A 16,536-nucleotide genomic window follows, 5' to 3' on the forward strand; every position below is an offset into this window, starting at 1 on the left:
AATCTTTCTTTACTTCCAACCAACATTTCTCGTAATTGTCCTTAAATAAGTTTAAGTTCTTAGCGGTCATGTTAACCCCCAAATATTTAACTTTCTTTACTATTGTTAAGCCTGTCTCCTTCTGGAACCTTTCTTTCTCAATCGGTGTTAAATTTTTCTCAAGAACTTTAGTTTTTGACTTATTCAGCTTAAAACCAGCCACCTGCCCAAATTCTTGAATCACTTCCAAAACTCTTTTCGAACTAGATTCTGGCTCCTGTAATGTTAAAACTAGGTCATCTGCAAATGCTTTCAATTTATATTGCTTAGCTCCGACCTGAATGCCTTTAATCAAACGGTCCCTTCTAATCATGTTCAATAGTACCTCCAGGACCGAAATGAACAACAATGGGGAAATTGGGCAGCCTTGTCGTGTACCTTTCTCTATCTTAAATCCCTCTGTCACCACATTGTTAACAATAATTTAGCCTTTTGTTCTGAGTAAATTGCACTTATACCATTTTCAAACCCTTGGCCCACCCCCATCCCCTGAAGATTTTTCTTCATAAAACTCCAAGAAATGTTGTCAAAGGCTTTCTCCGCATCTATAAAAATTAAAACTGCTTTAGTATTTATATTCACTTGCAACTTCTCCAAAATGTTAATTATATTCCTCGTATTGTCCGACAAGTGTCTACCCGGGAGAAAGCCAGCTTGGTCCTTATGGATCTCTTCCAATAGTACTTTTTTTAACCTATTGGCCAAAATGTCAGCAAATATTTTGTAATCCACATTAAGAAGGGATATGGGGCGGTAGTTCTTGAGTTGCGTCTTTTCAGACTCAGTTTTCGGTATAAGTGTAATGTAGGCTTCCTGCCACGACTCCGGCGCCTTTTTCCCCTCTAGTATCTCATTGCATACCTCCTTTAGTGGTCGAATTAACCAATCTTTCAAAACTCTATAATATTTGGAGGTTAAACCATCTGGTCCTGGAGATTTACCCAACTGCATATTCTGAATGGCACCCTCCACTTCCTGTTCTGTAATTTTGTCGCTCAACATTGTCTTTTTTTCTTGAGAGATTTTTTGTAATCCATTTTTCCTCAGGAATTGGTCTAACTCAGCCTCTTTCTGTGGCCCTTGTGTATAAAGTTGTTTAAAATATCTCTGGAAGCAGTTTCTAATTTCCAGTGGATTCTGTATGGTCTTTCCATTTACCTCCAAATTTGTAATAGTATTTAATTTCTGTCTTTTCTTCATCTGCCATGCTAGCAGTTTCCCACATTTGTTAGCCGATTCAAATGACTTTTGTCTCATCTGCTTAATTTTCCATTCCACTTCCTGATTTATCATTTTCATATATTGTACTTGATATAACTTAATTTCTCTCAGAATCTCTTGGGACTTTGGTTTCACTCTTAATCTCTTCTCTCCTTCTTTTATTTTTTCCAAAATTTTGTCTTTTTTCTCATTTTGGGTTCTCTTCTTTATTGCATTCTGTTGGATCAAAAACCCTCTCATAACCGCTTTACCTGCGTCCCAGATTGTCCTTTTTTCAACCGTAGTGTTCAAATTTATCTCAAAATAATCTCTCAAGGTTTTTTGGGCCTTCTTGGTCACCTCCTGGTCTCTGAACAGGGTGTCATTCATCCTCCATCTAAATGAACCGGTTGGCATTAGTTTCATCTCCATCTTCACTGCATTGTGGTCGGAGCAAGTTTTTGGGCAAATTTCCACTTTTCGTATCTTAGGTGCCAGTCCTCTAGTTATCCATATTTGATCAATTCTTGTCCAGGTAATGTTGGCTTCAGAGAAGAATGTTCCCTCTCTTCCAAGAGGGTTCTTAGTTCTCCAAATATCAATCAGATCCATATTGTCAGTCAATTCAAAAAAAGTTTTTGGTAGTCTGACAACTTTAGTTACCACCTGTCTCTGCGACTTATCCATGTTTGTAGATACCACTCCATTCATATCTCCCATCAGAATGATGTTATAATCCATATAGTCCAATAATGTCTCATGCAATTTCTTAAAAAATTCAGACTTCCCCTCGTTTGGTGCATACACTCCTACGATCAAATATTTTTCCCCTTGTGCTTGAATCTCAATTGCCACAATTCTTCCTTGTTCATCTTTAAAAACAAATTTCGGTGATAGGCTCTCTTTGGCATAGATGACCACTCCTCTCTTTTTAACCTTGTCCGATGAAATAAATTCTTGGCCCAATCTTTTATTGATCAGAACTTTCCTGTGGAGCCTCACCACATGGGTTTCTTGTAAACAAATTAAGTCCAATTGTTCCTTTTTCAATATATGAAAGACTTTCCTCCTCTTCTCCGGAGAATTAAAACCGTGAATATTCCAACTTAGTAATTGCAGAGACATGATGTAGTTATTTTAGTTTCCTCCGGCTGCTCCCAGAAGCTCGTCAAGTTCTTGCGGTGGTATCTTTTTTTTCGATTTGTCAAGTCCCGAAGGCGGTGATGCTGTGTCTACTCCTGGTCTCAAGGTTTTTAGCACGTCTGTCGCTTCTTTTTGTAAGTCTTCTTCAAAGTCTCTCAGAAATTTTTCCTTGTCTTCCACTGATCTAATTCTGAACTTTTTTCCTTTAAACGTAAAAGACAGTCCCTGGGGGAACTCCCATCTGAAAGCAATGGAATTCCTTCTCAGCAAAGCCACCAAGTCTCCGTAGTTAGTTCTCAAATCCAAAAGATGTTTCGGTATGTCTTTAAAAATCTCCACTCTGGACTCATTAATCTCTAAGGTCTTCTGAAAGTGAGCACCCAATATTTTATCTCGCTCCTCTTTCGTACGGAGGGTCACCAAACAGTCTCTCACCCTGTTTTTCCTCCCTCCTCTTCAAAGTCTGAAGGCGCTCACTATCTTAAAGTCTTTTTCCAGCTCCAGATTCCAATATTTCTCAAATTCCTGTGAAAGATAGTCGCTCAAATTATCTTTCTCAAGTTCTGGCACCGCCCTGATCCTCAGGTTTGTCTGCTTCTCTCTCAATTCAACCATGGACAATAAGGCCTGATGGTCCCCAATCTGTTTACGCATGAGTTTGATTTCTTCCTCCACAGCCACAACCTTTTCTTTTGCTTCCTCAGCTATTTTCCTGGTAGACGCAGATTCCTCCAACAATTTTTCTATAGCTTTTGTATTTGAGTTGATGCTAGCTGTGTTCCCTTTAATTTCAGTTGATTGGTCTGAAACCTGTTTGCTTAGGCCTTCCAATTTCTCATAAATTTTATTCAATACAGATGTAAATTCCCCTTCTGAGGCCATTCCTTTTATCTCAATTTGCCCTGAGTCTTCCTCCTGAGTCACAGGGAGGCCAGGCACAGATGCTCTGCGTTGCTGGGAGACTAAAGTGGGCTGTTGCACTCTGACCTTAGATCTTGTTGCTCTTTGTTCAGTCATTCCCCTTTATCTTCTGTCAAGGTCAGTTCCCACAGTCAAGCCTTGCAATGGAAAGTCCCCAAAGTTAACAATGGAAAAATTCCCCCAGTCAGATGCAAACTTCAGTGGTCCTCTAGGGGGACACAGTAACCACCATCAGATTCTCAGTAACCAAATAACAAAGTCTTTTTGTAACTTTCCGTGTCCCCTCTTTAGTTGAAACAAACAATTCAGTCCAAAGGAGACTTTCTGAATGTATCTCCTTGCAGAGTTAGATCTTAAATATTTACAGTATCCATAATCAGTGCGAGCCCAAATGTAACAGTCCTCATAAACCTGGCAGTCCGTTCCCAGGGATTCCGCAAAAGGTCTATTGGATTCCCAGAAGACCCCCAGAAGAAATGAAGTCACTTTCTTAAACTTCCCCCCTCTCCTCTAAGGGGGGGGGTTCTTTCTTTTAATGCTTGGGATTAAAACTTTACAGTCCACTTTAAAGTAATAGCGTTGGAATGTCTTTGCTTTGATCTGTTACAAAACGGAAAGGCGGACTTCCTGTTTACACCTTTCCGCTTCGGAGCCCAATTTCGCTTATTTTTTCCTCTTCAATCCGAATTTCTTAAAATCCCCTACTCACGGGTGTTCTTTTTGCAGCCGAATTTCACAGGAAAAAGGTCAGCGCTCTCCGGTAACAGCTACGCGGCTTCGCTCCACAGACGCAGCAATCGACTCGTAGCACCGCGCCACTCCCGCTGCGCACCGGAACCCCTTACGGGGCTCCCTTGCTGAATCGGGGGGCGCAAAGGGTGCCTGCTGAGTCCCACGCTCGCAGGCTCCTTCTGCCTGCGATTTCTGTTCGGGTCTCCGCTTCGCTGTAGCGGACAGACCCACTTTCTATGGAGCTTCCCCTCCTGCTCAGAAGGAGACCGCCATTGCCGTTGGCGCCGCCTCCGGAAGTCGATAACCTCTTGATCTCTAAACAGGGTGTCGTTCATCCTCCATCTGAAGGAACTGATTGGTGTTAGTTTCATCTCCATTTTCACAGCATTATGGTCGGAGCAAGTTTTTGGGCAAATTTCCACTTTTCGAGTCTTAGGTGCCAGTCCTCTAGTTATCCATATTTGGTCAATTCTTGTCCATGTCATTTTGGCTTCAGAGAAGAATGTTCCCTCTTTTCCTAAGGGGTTCTTAACTCTCCAAATGTCAATCAAGTCCATATTGTCAGTCAGTTCAAAAAAAGTTTTTGGTAGTCTGCCATCTTTAGTTACAGCCTGTCTCTGTGACTTGTCCATATTTGTAGATACCACTCCATTCATATCTTCCATCATAATAATGTTGTAATCCATATGGTCTAACAATGTCTCATGCAATTTCTTTAAAAATTCAGATTTCCCCTCATTTGGTGCATAAACTCCTACTATTAAAATTTTTTCTCCTTGTGATTGAATTTTGATTGCCACAAATCTTCCTTGGTCGTCTTTAAAAACGAATTTCGGTGATAGGCTCTCTTTTGCGTAAATAACAACTCCTCTCTTTTTAACCTTATCCGATGAAATAAACTCTTGACCCAATCTTTTATTAATCAATACTTTCCTGTGTAGCCTTATCACATGTGTTTCCTGTAAGCAAATTAAGTCCAATTGTTCCTTTTTCAATAGATGCAAAACTTTCCTCCTCTTCTCCGGGGAGTTAAATCCATGGATGTTCCAACTTAATAATTGCAGAGACATGGTGTATTTATTCTACTTTCCTCCAACTGCTCCCAATAATTCCTCTTGTTCTGACAGTGGTATCACTTTTTCTATCTTGTCCAATCCCAAAGGTGGTGGTACTATGTCTAGTACTCCTGGTCTTAAAGCTCTCAGCTCTTCTACAACTTCTTTTTGCAGGTCTTCTTCGTGTTCTCTCAAGAATTTTTCTTTATCTTCCACTGATCTTATATGGGGTATTAAAAAAAACCCCATAGCTACAAATGTTCTGGCATGCCTCTCTCTCGTTAATGTGGGATTTGAAGCCTCCAGGGTCCCTTTCCACTTCCCAGGAGGGTTAATTGTGCATTGTCTTCTTCAGGAGCCGCATGCCATTCAAGAATTTTCAACCTTCTGTCCGAACGACTACCGTCCAATGGCCCCTCCTCAGTGGGCAATGCAAGGTAAAAAGTGTGTTCCCTTGTTGTGCCTTGGTGATGGTCACCAACTAGGGTGGCTTCAAAAGAGGGTTAGGCAAGTTCATGGAGGAGAGGGCTGTCAATGGCCACTGGCACTGTGGCTGCGCCGTCCCTCCACGGCTGGAGGAAAGAATGTTTCTGAATGCCAGTGGCTGGAAACTGCAGGAGGGGAGGGGGCTCTTGCGCTCAGGTGCTGTTTGCAGGCTTCCCATGGGGGGCACCTGGTTGGCCACTGTGAGAAGAGGGTGCCAGTCTAGATGGGTCACTGGCCAGATCTGGCAGGGTTCCTCTTGAGTGCAGTGGCTCTACTCAGTAGAATTTAGTTGGACACAACCCAGAAGCCAGCATGATGATGGTGCATGGAAAGCGGAGGAAATCTGGATGTGTGGGGATGGGGGAGCAGTGTCCTTCATTTGCTGTAGATCAGCTTGAGCAGAGGCTGCATCTGTCACTGGCATTGTGTTTAGATGCTTGAACTGATCTGTTTGTGTGCTTACTCCTCTGGGCTCCTTTGGGTGGAAATAGAGACAAACATTTTGATGATGATGATGATGATGATGGGCTGCTTGTATTGAGATGGGCAACGCTGATTCCTCTGCTTTCTTTCTAGCTCCTCATCCAGCTGTCTCGGGGCTCCAGGCGCCTGCTGCCCCCCAGCCACACCCACCCCTTCCAAGAACCCCTCAAAACTGTCAGGTAAGGAGTCTTTTGTAGGCAGGGAAAGGTTCTTTCATAGGTTGCCAGGTGAGCCACAACACCATCCTCTGTTCCCTGGTTTGCTCAAGACAGGGGCATGTGACTAGCAGGCTAGACTAAGTTTCCTCATCCTTTTCTGTCAGTGTCAGGTCTTCATTTGCAAAATAGGGAGGGTGCAGCATAACCATGAAGGTAATAGCCCTTCGGTGCAAATCCCAAAAGCACTAGATTAAGAACTGGCAGTATTAATAGCCTTGGGTTGGAGGGAAGCAGTTTGTTACCTCGGCAGAGGTAGTTTCCACCAAATCCAGCAGGGATCTTCTATATTGTAATGGTTCTAGGGGTTGCTCGTGCGTAAGTTGTCGCCACTCCTGGCTAGGTTACCTGGGTGAACCCTTTCTGTCTGGACAGCCTCTCACCCATGGCTGTCTCAATCGCTGGCAGAATCCGTCAGTGGGCGTTTCTTGAACTTCTTCCAGCAAAGAAGTTCTTTGACGCCTAGTCTCCTCCTACTCTCCCTCCGCGGACGTCTTCTGCGCAGGGAGGGTGTGGGCAGCGGAGGACCCGTGCTCTCCCCGCTGGTCTCCGGCGAGGAGTCCTGGAGCCCCCTCGCCGATTCCCCCATCTGCCCCCCTTCTCCACTGGTGCTACGCTGATTTCCTTCCCCAGCAGATGGGCTGCCTCTCTCCCTACTGGGACCCTCTCAGGCATCCCTCTGGAGCCTTCCCTCCGCCTCTGGCTCCGATGGCAGTTCCCTGACATATATATTGGATTATCTTTAGAAGAATGTAAGAAGAACCTCTGCTGGATCAGGCCAATGGCCTATCTTGGCCAGCATCCTGTTCACATGGGGGCACCTGTTCTCAGTGGCTACCTGGATGTCCCAGTGCAAAGTGCACAATCAGTGCCTGCGTGCAAGAGCTCTTTCCCCTCCCCCAGTTTCCAGCAACTGGCATTCAGAAGCATTCCTTCTTCTAGCCATTAGCTGTTGAGGCCAGTAGCCATCAATAGGCGCCTCCCCCATGGATCTGCCCAATCCTCTTTTAAAGCTGTCCAAATGGTTGTCCATCATTGCCTTTTGCAGGAGAGGATCCCTTGCAGTCCTTGGCCTTTGGGTCATCTAGCCCTTGAGAGCAGGCTTAAGCAATCTTGCTGTTTTAATAGGGGACCTTTTTGCTGTCTGTTTGGTCAGTGTGACAAGTCACCTGACTCTCCTTTCCCTCCCCCACCTGTGTTCTCAGCCTTATGCAGGGGTGCCATATGCTTACCCACAAGTGAGTGCCGCAGTTTCCCAGCTCCAGCCTGTTGGGTTGTGCCCAGCTCCTTTCCAAGGTATGTTCAAACTGTGCACTAGGTAGCTTTGGGAGCTGCTTCCAAACATTAACTTTTTTAAAAAAGCAAAACCCTTTATTAACATTGTTGACAACCCAAAAGTCTGGTAGCAGGCTTGCCACATATGAAGAAAGCAAACAAATAATAAGAGAAAGAAATGGTGACACACCAGTATTAATTAAGACACCCATATTTCCCAAACTGGTACGGATAGTGAATGTTGAGCATCTACATCTGTAGCTCAGGAAATGAAATCCTGCCTGTTGAGCATTAACTCAGTGAAAGTTAGAAATCCCCCCGTTCAGAGCATCACAGCCTACTGGATCAGGCCAGTGACCCATGTAGTCCAGCATTTTCTTCTTACAGTGGCCAACCAGATGCCTGTGGGAAACCCACAAGCAGGATCTGAGCACCTTTCCCTTCCTGCAGCTGGTATCCTTTCCCTTTTCAGCAGCTGGTATTCAGAAGCATTTATTGCCCCCAATTGTGAAGTTGGAACATGGACATCATGGCTGGTTGCCATCAATAGCCTTCTCCTCCTCCGTGAATTTGTCCAATCCTCTTTTAAAGCCATCCAAGTTGCTGGCCATCACTTCCTCCCGAAGTCTGCACTGTGTGAAGAAGCATTTCCTTTTGCCTTATTCCAGCCGTTTAAAAGCTGGGAATAGGCAGCTAAGTTGCCTTAAAGTCCCCCACCCTAGAAGATTCACGGCTGCTTGTTAAGATGCTCAAGGACGACTGTGTTCTTTTCTCCCTGCCCTTTCTTATTGGTGTGACCCCTCTCTTCCCGCCCTGTCCACTTCTACAGTGGTACCTCGGGTTAAGTACTTAATTCGTTCCGGAGGTCCGTTCTTAACCTGAAACTGTTCTTAACCTGAAACACCACTTTAGCTAATGGGGCCTCCCGCTGCTGCCATGCTGCTGCTGCGCAATTTCTGTTCTCATCCTGAAGCAAAGTTCTTAACCCGAGGTACTATTTCTGGGTTAGCAGAGTCTGTAACCTGAGCCCAAGGTACCACTGTATTTGCTTCTGCTGGCAGTCTCATTTTGAAACAACAATAACAAACACAACCTTGCAAAGTTTTCTTTCCTCTCACAGCAGCTGGAGACCTTGGTTCATTCCTGCTGACAGAGACCCGGCAGCAGAACACAGAGATCTGCCTGGCCGTTGGGAAGGTGGCTGACAAGATGGACCAGCTGTCAGTCAAGGTAATACAGAACTTTCAGGATAGGAAGCTGCTTAAGAACTGCCTTGCTAGGACTTTCCAGAAAAAATAGGAAGGTGTTTTTCTTGCAACAGGCTTTTCCAGTGGGCTGAAAAGCTCCCTCCCCTGAGGTGTTGGTTTTGTATTGTTGATTATTTTATTTCATAAAAAAACTCAAAGCACTTTACAAAAATAATAAAACAATAGAATTATTAGTAAAAACAATTTAAATATTCAAAAAATTAAAACCAGCGATAAACTAGAAACCTATCAGCATTCTAGAGATCTAAAGAAGCATGTGCCGAAAAGGGTACAGGCAGTTCCCCATTTACATGGGGTTTGCGTTCTGAGGCACTGTGCATGTCAGCCTGCCCCGCACCCGTGCAGGGCCAAAACTGGTGCGCCCACAGATGGGGAGTTGCCTGTACAGTGAAGGTGCCTGCCTGATATTGATTGTTGTTCAACTGTTTTAAGGCTTTTAAACAACTTTGGCGTTTTATGTTCATTAAAAAATACATATATCTGGCAGTATAAACATTGTCTGAAATAATACATCAATCTACCTTCAGGTTTTGCTTCTGTTTCATAGTGTTGGAGAACTGTATCTAGCTGCTTTTATAGTAGGCTTGTGAATTGTCTTTTTAATCTCTGATGGGGGGAGAGGCTTGGGACTAGGGAAGTTGCTTCAGCTAGGTGGTGGAGCACCTCTTTGCATGCAGAAGGTTCCATGTTAGCTCCCTGACGTCTCCAGGAAGGACTGGGCGACTCCCCAGTCTGTAAACCCAGGGAGATGCTGCCCGCCAGTGTTGACAGCACTGAGCTAGATGGACCCAGTGGTCTGATACTGAGCCAGGTTCCTGCGCTCCCAGCAGTTTCTCTCCTTGGCAAACAAGTGAGCAGCTCAAAGGGCCCAGGCCTGATCTGGCTTCTTCTCTCCCATGTGCTGATGCTTCAAGCTGCACCTCCTTTTTGTTTTTCCTTTCTCTCCCCACACCCCTTGCAGCTGGAGGAACTGCGGAAGCAAAACTCTGGCCCCGGTTTGCTGTCAGGCATCTCTTCTGTTACCATGGAAACCTCTATGATCATGAGTAACATCCAGCGTATCCTGCAGGTAAAGAGCCTGTCGAGAGCATGAAGACTAGAACACCTTGCTTTTACCTTCAGGCGAAGGGTCACAGCTAAGTGGCAGAGCATGTGATTCGCAGGCAACAGGTCCTGGGTACAGTCCCCAATGGTGTCTCCTGGCAGGGCTGAGAGAGACCCCATGCCTGAAACCCTGGAGGAGACGCTGCCAGTCAGTGGGGAGCCTTGGGCACAAATGCTGCCCTATCCTTCCCTGTTCCTGCTCTGCACCTTCCTTGAGTTCTTTTGGCCAGCTGGAACTGTCTTTGTCTCCAGCCTGGATGTGGAGCAATCGGTGTAGAGACTTCTTGTCTCCTGTATTATAGCCACATCTGTTACTCCAACCACTTTTGTCCCTAGCCCCGCCCACACCTGGACTGTTGATCCAGAGGCAAGGCAGCCTTTGGACTGGCAGAGGTTCTTTGCCCCTGTTGTAGGCTGCACTGAGCTAGATACACGCAACTATCTGGCTTGAGCTAAGAGAGCTTCCTCTGTTCCAGTTCATCTAAGGCTGCACCAGCAATTGGGCTTTTAGTATTGCAGCTCCAGACATCCAGAAATCAGACCAGGGCCTAGTGTGATGCTGTTCAGATTGCCTCTTGAAAGCATGCTTGCTTTGGAGGGCTTTCCATCCTGAGATGTCACTTATGAAGATCAAGTTTTATACCTGCTGAAATGGTGTTGTTTTTTAAAGTTGAGTAGAATAGATGGGCTTATTGTATCAGAGTTTGTGAAACTGATTTTATTCATTCTCAGAGCTTGGATTTCTGTGTTGTGTTTTGCTTTTACCATGTATCTTGCTTCCATGGCTTCATGCAGTATACAGCTGTCTCGCAATTTGCTTACTAAATAAACTTTACCTAGGAGGCTTGCAAAAGGGGAGCAGCTCCAAATTGCCCATGTTCTGTCCATGACCATGGCAGAAGACCACAACGATTCCGTTTTGCTCTTTCTGCCACAGGAAAATGAGAGGTTGAAACAGGAGATCGTTGAGAAAAGAAGCTGCATTGAGGAGCAGAACAATAAGATTGGTGAACTGATTGACCGCAACCAACGGTGAGGGAGACTCTTGCCCACTTTTAATGCTCTATGAGAAACAGCTGGTATTTCTGGCTGAAGCCTAAAGCTCAGGTGGCCTGGCTCAATCCCCAGGCAACCCAAGGCTGCTGCCAGTCAAAGTGGACAGTACTGGGCTGGATGGACAAATAGAGGAATACAGGAATATAGCCAGTGTGGGGTTCCAGTTAAGAGGGTCGGTCAGAGTAAGATCTGGGAGACCAGGGTTCCATTCCCCACTCTGCCATGAAGGTGACCTTGGGCCAGTCACTCTCTCTCAGCCTAAGCTACCTCACAGGGTTGTTGTGAAGATAAAAAAGGGAGGAAAACTATATACCAGTATTTGAGCTCCTTGGAGGAAAGATGGAACATAAAATAATAAGAACTATTACGATTCTGATATAAAGGATAGAAGCTCTCCTAGGGTGGCTTTTGAAAAGTGAGATCTACATATGATACTGCCTTGATTTCTTTTTTTACATGAGAGGATGGAAAGTATCAAATCGTGCAAACATTCACGTGTGCAAAAAACAATTCTTCCCCCAGCTATGTGGAGCAGAGCAACCTGATATTTGAGCAGAGCAACAGCTCACTGCAGAGGACCATGGAGCACACCCAGGCAAGGGTCCTACATGCTGAACAGGAGAAGGTAAGCCCTGGCAGTGTGACAGCCACAACAGGAAGGCCAAGTGACTGAGGCTGTGGGGAGGGCAAGTGCTATCCCAGGATCCCGTCCTTGAGTTCACAATCGCTAGTGCAGGTCACAATTCCCCTTTGCCTGCAGGCCAGAAATAAGTTACGTTTCTGAGCAGCAGCAGCAACAAAATCGAACAAACGATTGGCTAGGTATACATGCACATACAGGTAAAAGATTCCATAAGCTTCAGGTAATCCCTTGAAATGCACCTCAGGTTGGCATGATGTGAGCAAGCACAGTGAACGTCCCCCTCACTTCCTCCTATGCAGCCAAGAAGAAGGGTGTGAGAGTTTCCACTTCTAGGTAACTGCTGCTTCCTCTGTTGTCTGGACTGAGAACAGCCATTAATGTTAAGTAGAATTAGTTTCTGAAGTTAGCTTATTGAAACAAACATTTGAAGTTGGTGTGTTTGATATTAACCATAGTTGATGTTAGCTGCAGCTCATTGTACCAGGCAACACAGCAAACCATGGCTAGGCATAAGTGTCAAGGTTCCTGGCCGCATGAGAGGAGGAGATGTAAGGGGAGAGCATGCAAGTCCAGGTTTGCTGTGGCCTGTTCTTGCTTGGGCATCAGCGTGCAAACCCTGCCATTAAGGGATCTGCCATGCATCTTACCCTGAGGCCGCTGGGATTTTGAGTGATATAATCAGCCCTTGGACCACAGAATAAGCAGAGTGTGCTTAACCCAGAATGCCATTGCCTCTTTTGATAAACCTTCTCCCCTCTTGCTGTTCTTGCTTCTGGTGGTGTTAACTCTCCTCTCCTTGTTGCCGCTTTTCTCTCTAGCACATGCCGCCACTGGAATAAGGCTGGGATCAGGTGAGGCATTGTCCTTGGGTGTCCTGATTACCTGAGCACTTCCTTACTCCCTTCATACTTTCCAGGTCAACATTTCATACTTCTAGCAGGCGAAAACCCCACACCTTCTGCAGGTGTCTCTCGTTGCCAAGCCTCTCTGTGCTTTGGCATCCCAGCTTCAGTGACAATGGGTTTTCCTAAATCAGGGGTGGGGGGACTCCAGGCCCCTGGACCAAAGGCCACCTTCCAGGCCTATGTGTCTGGCCCTCAAAACTCCTTCCAAGCCACGCACCCTCACCAGTCCTACATTGCACTCTCCTTGGGTGCTTTTGCCTGGCTGGATCAGGCCCAAAGCCCATCTTATTCTCACAACCAGATGTCCGAAAAGGGAATCCTACAAGCAGGATCTGCGCTCACCCCACTTGCAATTCCCAGGAACAGCATGCTGCCTCCAACGGTGGAGGGAGACCTTGTGGCTGCTGGCTGTGGATAGCTTTTCCTGCTCCATTGCTAAAGCCATCCAACTTGGTGGCCTTCATTCCATCTTGTGGGAGAGAGCTCTGCTGTGTGAAGATGTCCTTTCTTTTGTCTGTCCTGAATTTTCTGGGGAAATCTTTTCTGCTCTCCATTTTATGCACCTTTGTCGTGCATGCTTTCTCCTGAACTAACTAAAAAGTCCAAGGCTTCTGCCTCCCCCCGCTCCTCATAGCCTTGTTCTTCAGGGTGTTTCCTGGGAGACTCATTCTTAGCATTTGGGAGCCTCCAAAAGCACAGCTCTTGCATCCTCCCAGGAAACGTCTTGTGGGCTCTCCTTCCCCATATGTTCTCCTGTCTCTTCTGCTCCTTTGTGTTGCAGGTCAGAATCAGCAAGAAGCTAGCGGAAGCCACGGTGCAGATCACCCAGCTCCAGCTGGAGCTGGCTCGTCATCAGAAGCAGGAGATGAATCTTCATTCCCAAATGAACGAAGCCCTGACAGAGTCGGAGAGGCAGAAAGTCCAGGTCAGCCGACTCCATGCACAGCTGGCGGGTAAGGGAAGCTGAGAGGAGGCACTGAAATGGCAGAAGAGCACTATCCAAGCACATGCAGAGTAGTTTTATCATCCTAGGAAATTCTTTAGCTTGCTGGTAGGGAGCCTGAGGCCCTCAAAGTATTACTGGCCTTCACCTCTCATGAGCCCCAGCAAGCGTAGCCAGGGATGATGGGGTTGGAGTCCAGCAACCTCTGGAGGTCCTGCTCCTTAGGGCCTCCTGCAGTGTTGCTGTTAAAGACTCAGACACACAATCTCCAAAAGACTCTTGACTTTAATTCCATCCTTTTAAAAAAGGCAAGCTTCTGATCTCTACAAACTTGATTGATTGTATTTCTATGCTGCTTTTTGTTGAAATGAATCTCCAGCTTACAAACATTAACATAATGTAACATAATAGAAAATGGGTTTATGCAGATTCTGCACCTTCCTTGCCCTGCATGCAAGAGCAGAGCGGTGTAAGAGTGAGAAGAAACATGTGATATGTTTTTAAAGTTACACGGAGGCCCCATCCACACTATACAGCATTATCATGCCACTGCAGTCAGGCATGGCTTTCTCCCAAGGAATCATGGCAAGTGTGATTTTTTTCCAGCTGCCAATACAGTGGTACCTTGAGTTACAGACGCTTCAGATTACAGACTCCACTAACCCAGAAATAGTACCTCGGGTTAAGAATTTTGTTTCAGGATGAGAACAGAAATCGTGCTCCGGTGGCGTGGCGGCAGCAGCAGCAGCAGCGGGAGGACCCATTAGGTAAAGTGGTACCTTAGGTTAAGAACAGTTTCAGGTTAAGAACGGACCTCCAGAACGAAATAAGTACTTAACCCGAGGTACCACTGTAGTTGTGTAGAAGTGGAGAGCCCTCTTTAAGCAGCCATTTCCAGCATAGTTTAACAGTCTGGGAATTGTAGCTGGGGGTTGTGGCAGACTGGGGTTTCCCACCACCTCTCAGCTTCCTTAACAGAATGTTCTCAGTTCCCAGAATGTCTTGTGGGAAGCTGTGAGTGTTTAAAGCATATAGTGCAGATGACGCTGTACTTAGGCTTAGCTACAGCAGTGGATGGAAACAGGGACATGCACTGTGGCACAGGCTTCGTCTGTCACTGGCTATGTGCCCCACCTCCACAGAACTTGAGAAGTTGTCTGACGACATGAAAAGCAGACACCAGGAGGAGAAGCTGAGTGGGAAGAAGTTGGATGAGAAGGTGGTAGCCCTGGAAGAGGAGCTGGCTGATCTCCGCGTTAAGAAGGAGAATCTGGAGCAGGTAGTGCCCAGGGGTGGCAAAAGTCATCACCCGAGGCCAGAAGTGGCTCCCTGGAAAACTCTCTCTGACCCTTAGGATTCTCCCAGTGCCATCCCCTCCCCCTCCCCCAGCTTTGCACCCTTGACTGTTCTTTGCCTCCCTGGAAGATGCCCTTCAACTCTGATCATGCATCTTCTTTCATTCTTAAATGGAGGGTTGAAAGGGACAAGTGGGCAAATTAACGTGTGTTGCTCCACTACCATCATCCCTCGTATATCATCTGGGTTATGACACTGCCCTTGAATCCCTGAGGCAAAGGCTTTGGGACATCTCACATAGGGACCTGCGATCCCGATCTTATGTAATTTGTAGCCTGGTCACAGCTGGAATCCAATACGGGTATGACTATCAAATATCCTCATACCTTAGGAATTTGTCTGTACCTACCTGTCAGCGTTTATTTACCAAACCCAGACTAAATGTATTTTCCTTGGAAGTTCTAAATGACAGGCTGAGAGGCATCCCCTATTAAAATAGGCTTTGTTTATGTTCTCAGGACATCAATCGCATGAACAAGCAAGGGACCAACTGATCAATCCCCTACTGGGAAATTTACCAGGAAAATCTGAAGCCTCCCATATTAAATACCTTTTGGAAGACAGGTCAAAATGATATTACACTGGCCGTGGCAAAGTTTCTTTCGGAGGTTGTAAGAAACAAAGATCATTATGCCCTAGATAAAACAAAAAGACTGCCTTGGTTTCTTCCATCTGTCTGTCTGGTTGTTTTAACTGTATCTATTTAGAAATTGTTTTGTGGATCTTTGGACCACAATAAAGTATTGATAGATAGATATCATTATGACACCACAGTCTACACTGTGCCTCATTTCCAAAGGAAACACAGACTAAGTGCCTAGACCCCTGGAATCTTGCACCGGTCAGAGATTGGGGTGGCATTTAGCCCCATATTACTAATCATGGGAGCGGCAAAGAGGGTGAAGCCCAGCTCTCTAGAAATAACAGGTTGTATCTAAGGTACTACAAAGTGAAAGTCACTTAGCTGTGCCTGTGTGGCTGAGCAGGGATTCAAACCCTGGTCTCCTGAGTCCTGGTTAGAGACCAACCATTACACAGTACTTGCATCAGGGGCTGCAGTCTTTTTTGTGGCAAATAATCCCTCCTCCCCTCTACTTGTTCCAGACAACAACTCTGCAGCTGCTGGAGAGTCAGGAGGAGCAAAGGGGGAGCAGCAGCACCGAGGAGGAAGGACCTGCGGAAAGGAAGCAGCCAAGTGCTGCACCCCTTTATGGGGATCCCCACAGCAACTCTCTCCGAGAACCAGCACCAGGGGCATCCCCCACTCCTTTGGCTAATCTGAAGGAAAGCTCAAGCAGTCCGCCATTCACCGCTCTCGAAGGAGCCCAAGACAGTCTGCTTTTTGCAGCTCCTGAGGCTCATTCTTCGGAAGCACCGGTTGAACAAACTCGTGCAGCCTCTGCTTAAACTGCAAGGCCGCCTCTCAGGCTCTCGGCCAGAATTGAGAAGGAGAGGCCAAGCACTCAGGGTGAAATGGACAAAATAGAAATAATTTTGAAATAATTTGATTTTTTTTTTACTTGCATTTTCATTCTTTGGGTCTTTGGCTAATGTTTTCTCATTTGCATCTATATCCTTTCTAATTTGATCGAATTTTTCCTCTCTAATTCTTTTTTGTATTGCATCATGTTGTATATAAAATCGTCTTATGAAAGCTTTGCTTGCATCCCATTTCACTCTGATGTATGTTTCTTGTGCCATGTTTATTTGAA

At 45.8% G+C, this 16,536-nt stretch overlaps 1 protein-coding gene across 1 annotated transcript in view; it reads left to right on the forward strand.

The window, feature by feature from the left end:
• The window catches only part of LOC310754753 (FK506-binding protein 15-like), a 70,961-nt gene that overhangs the window by 25,190 nt on the left and 29,235 nt on the right, over positions 1-16,536 (forward strand). The window contains exons 12-19 of the mRNA XM_083596969.1: positions 5,446-5,527; positions 6,153-6,238; positions 7,480-7,570; positions 8,670-8,779; positions 9,779-9,886; positions 10,859-10,953; positions 11,500-11,602; positions 13,307-13,478. Of these exons, the coding sequence (XP_083453095.1) occupies positions 5,446-5,527; positions 6,153-6,238; positions 7,480-7,570; positions 8,670-8,779; positions 9,779-9,886; positions 10,859-10,953; positions 11,500-11,602; positions 13,307-13,478 (847 nt within the window). The remainder of the gene's footprint in view (positions 1-5,445; positions 5,528-6,152; positions 6,239-7,479; positions 7,571-8,669; positions 8,780-9,778; positions 9,887-10,858; positions 10,954-11,499; positions 11,603-13,306; positions 13,479-16,536) is intronic.

Source organism: Podarcis filfolensis (genome assembly GCF_964270895.1).
Source record: "Podarcis filfolensis genome assembly, chromosome: Z".
NCBI classification, from domain to species: domain Eukaryota; kingdom Metazoa; phylum Chordata; class Lepidosauria; order Squamata; family Lacertidae; genus Podarcis; species Podarcis filfolensis.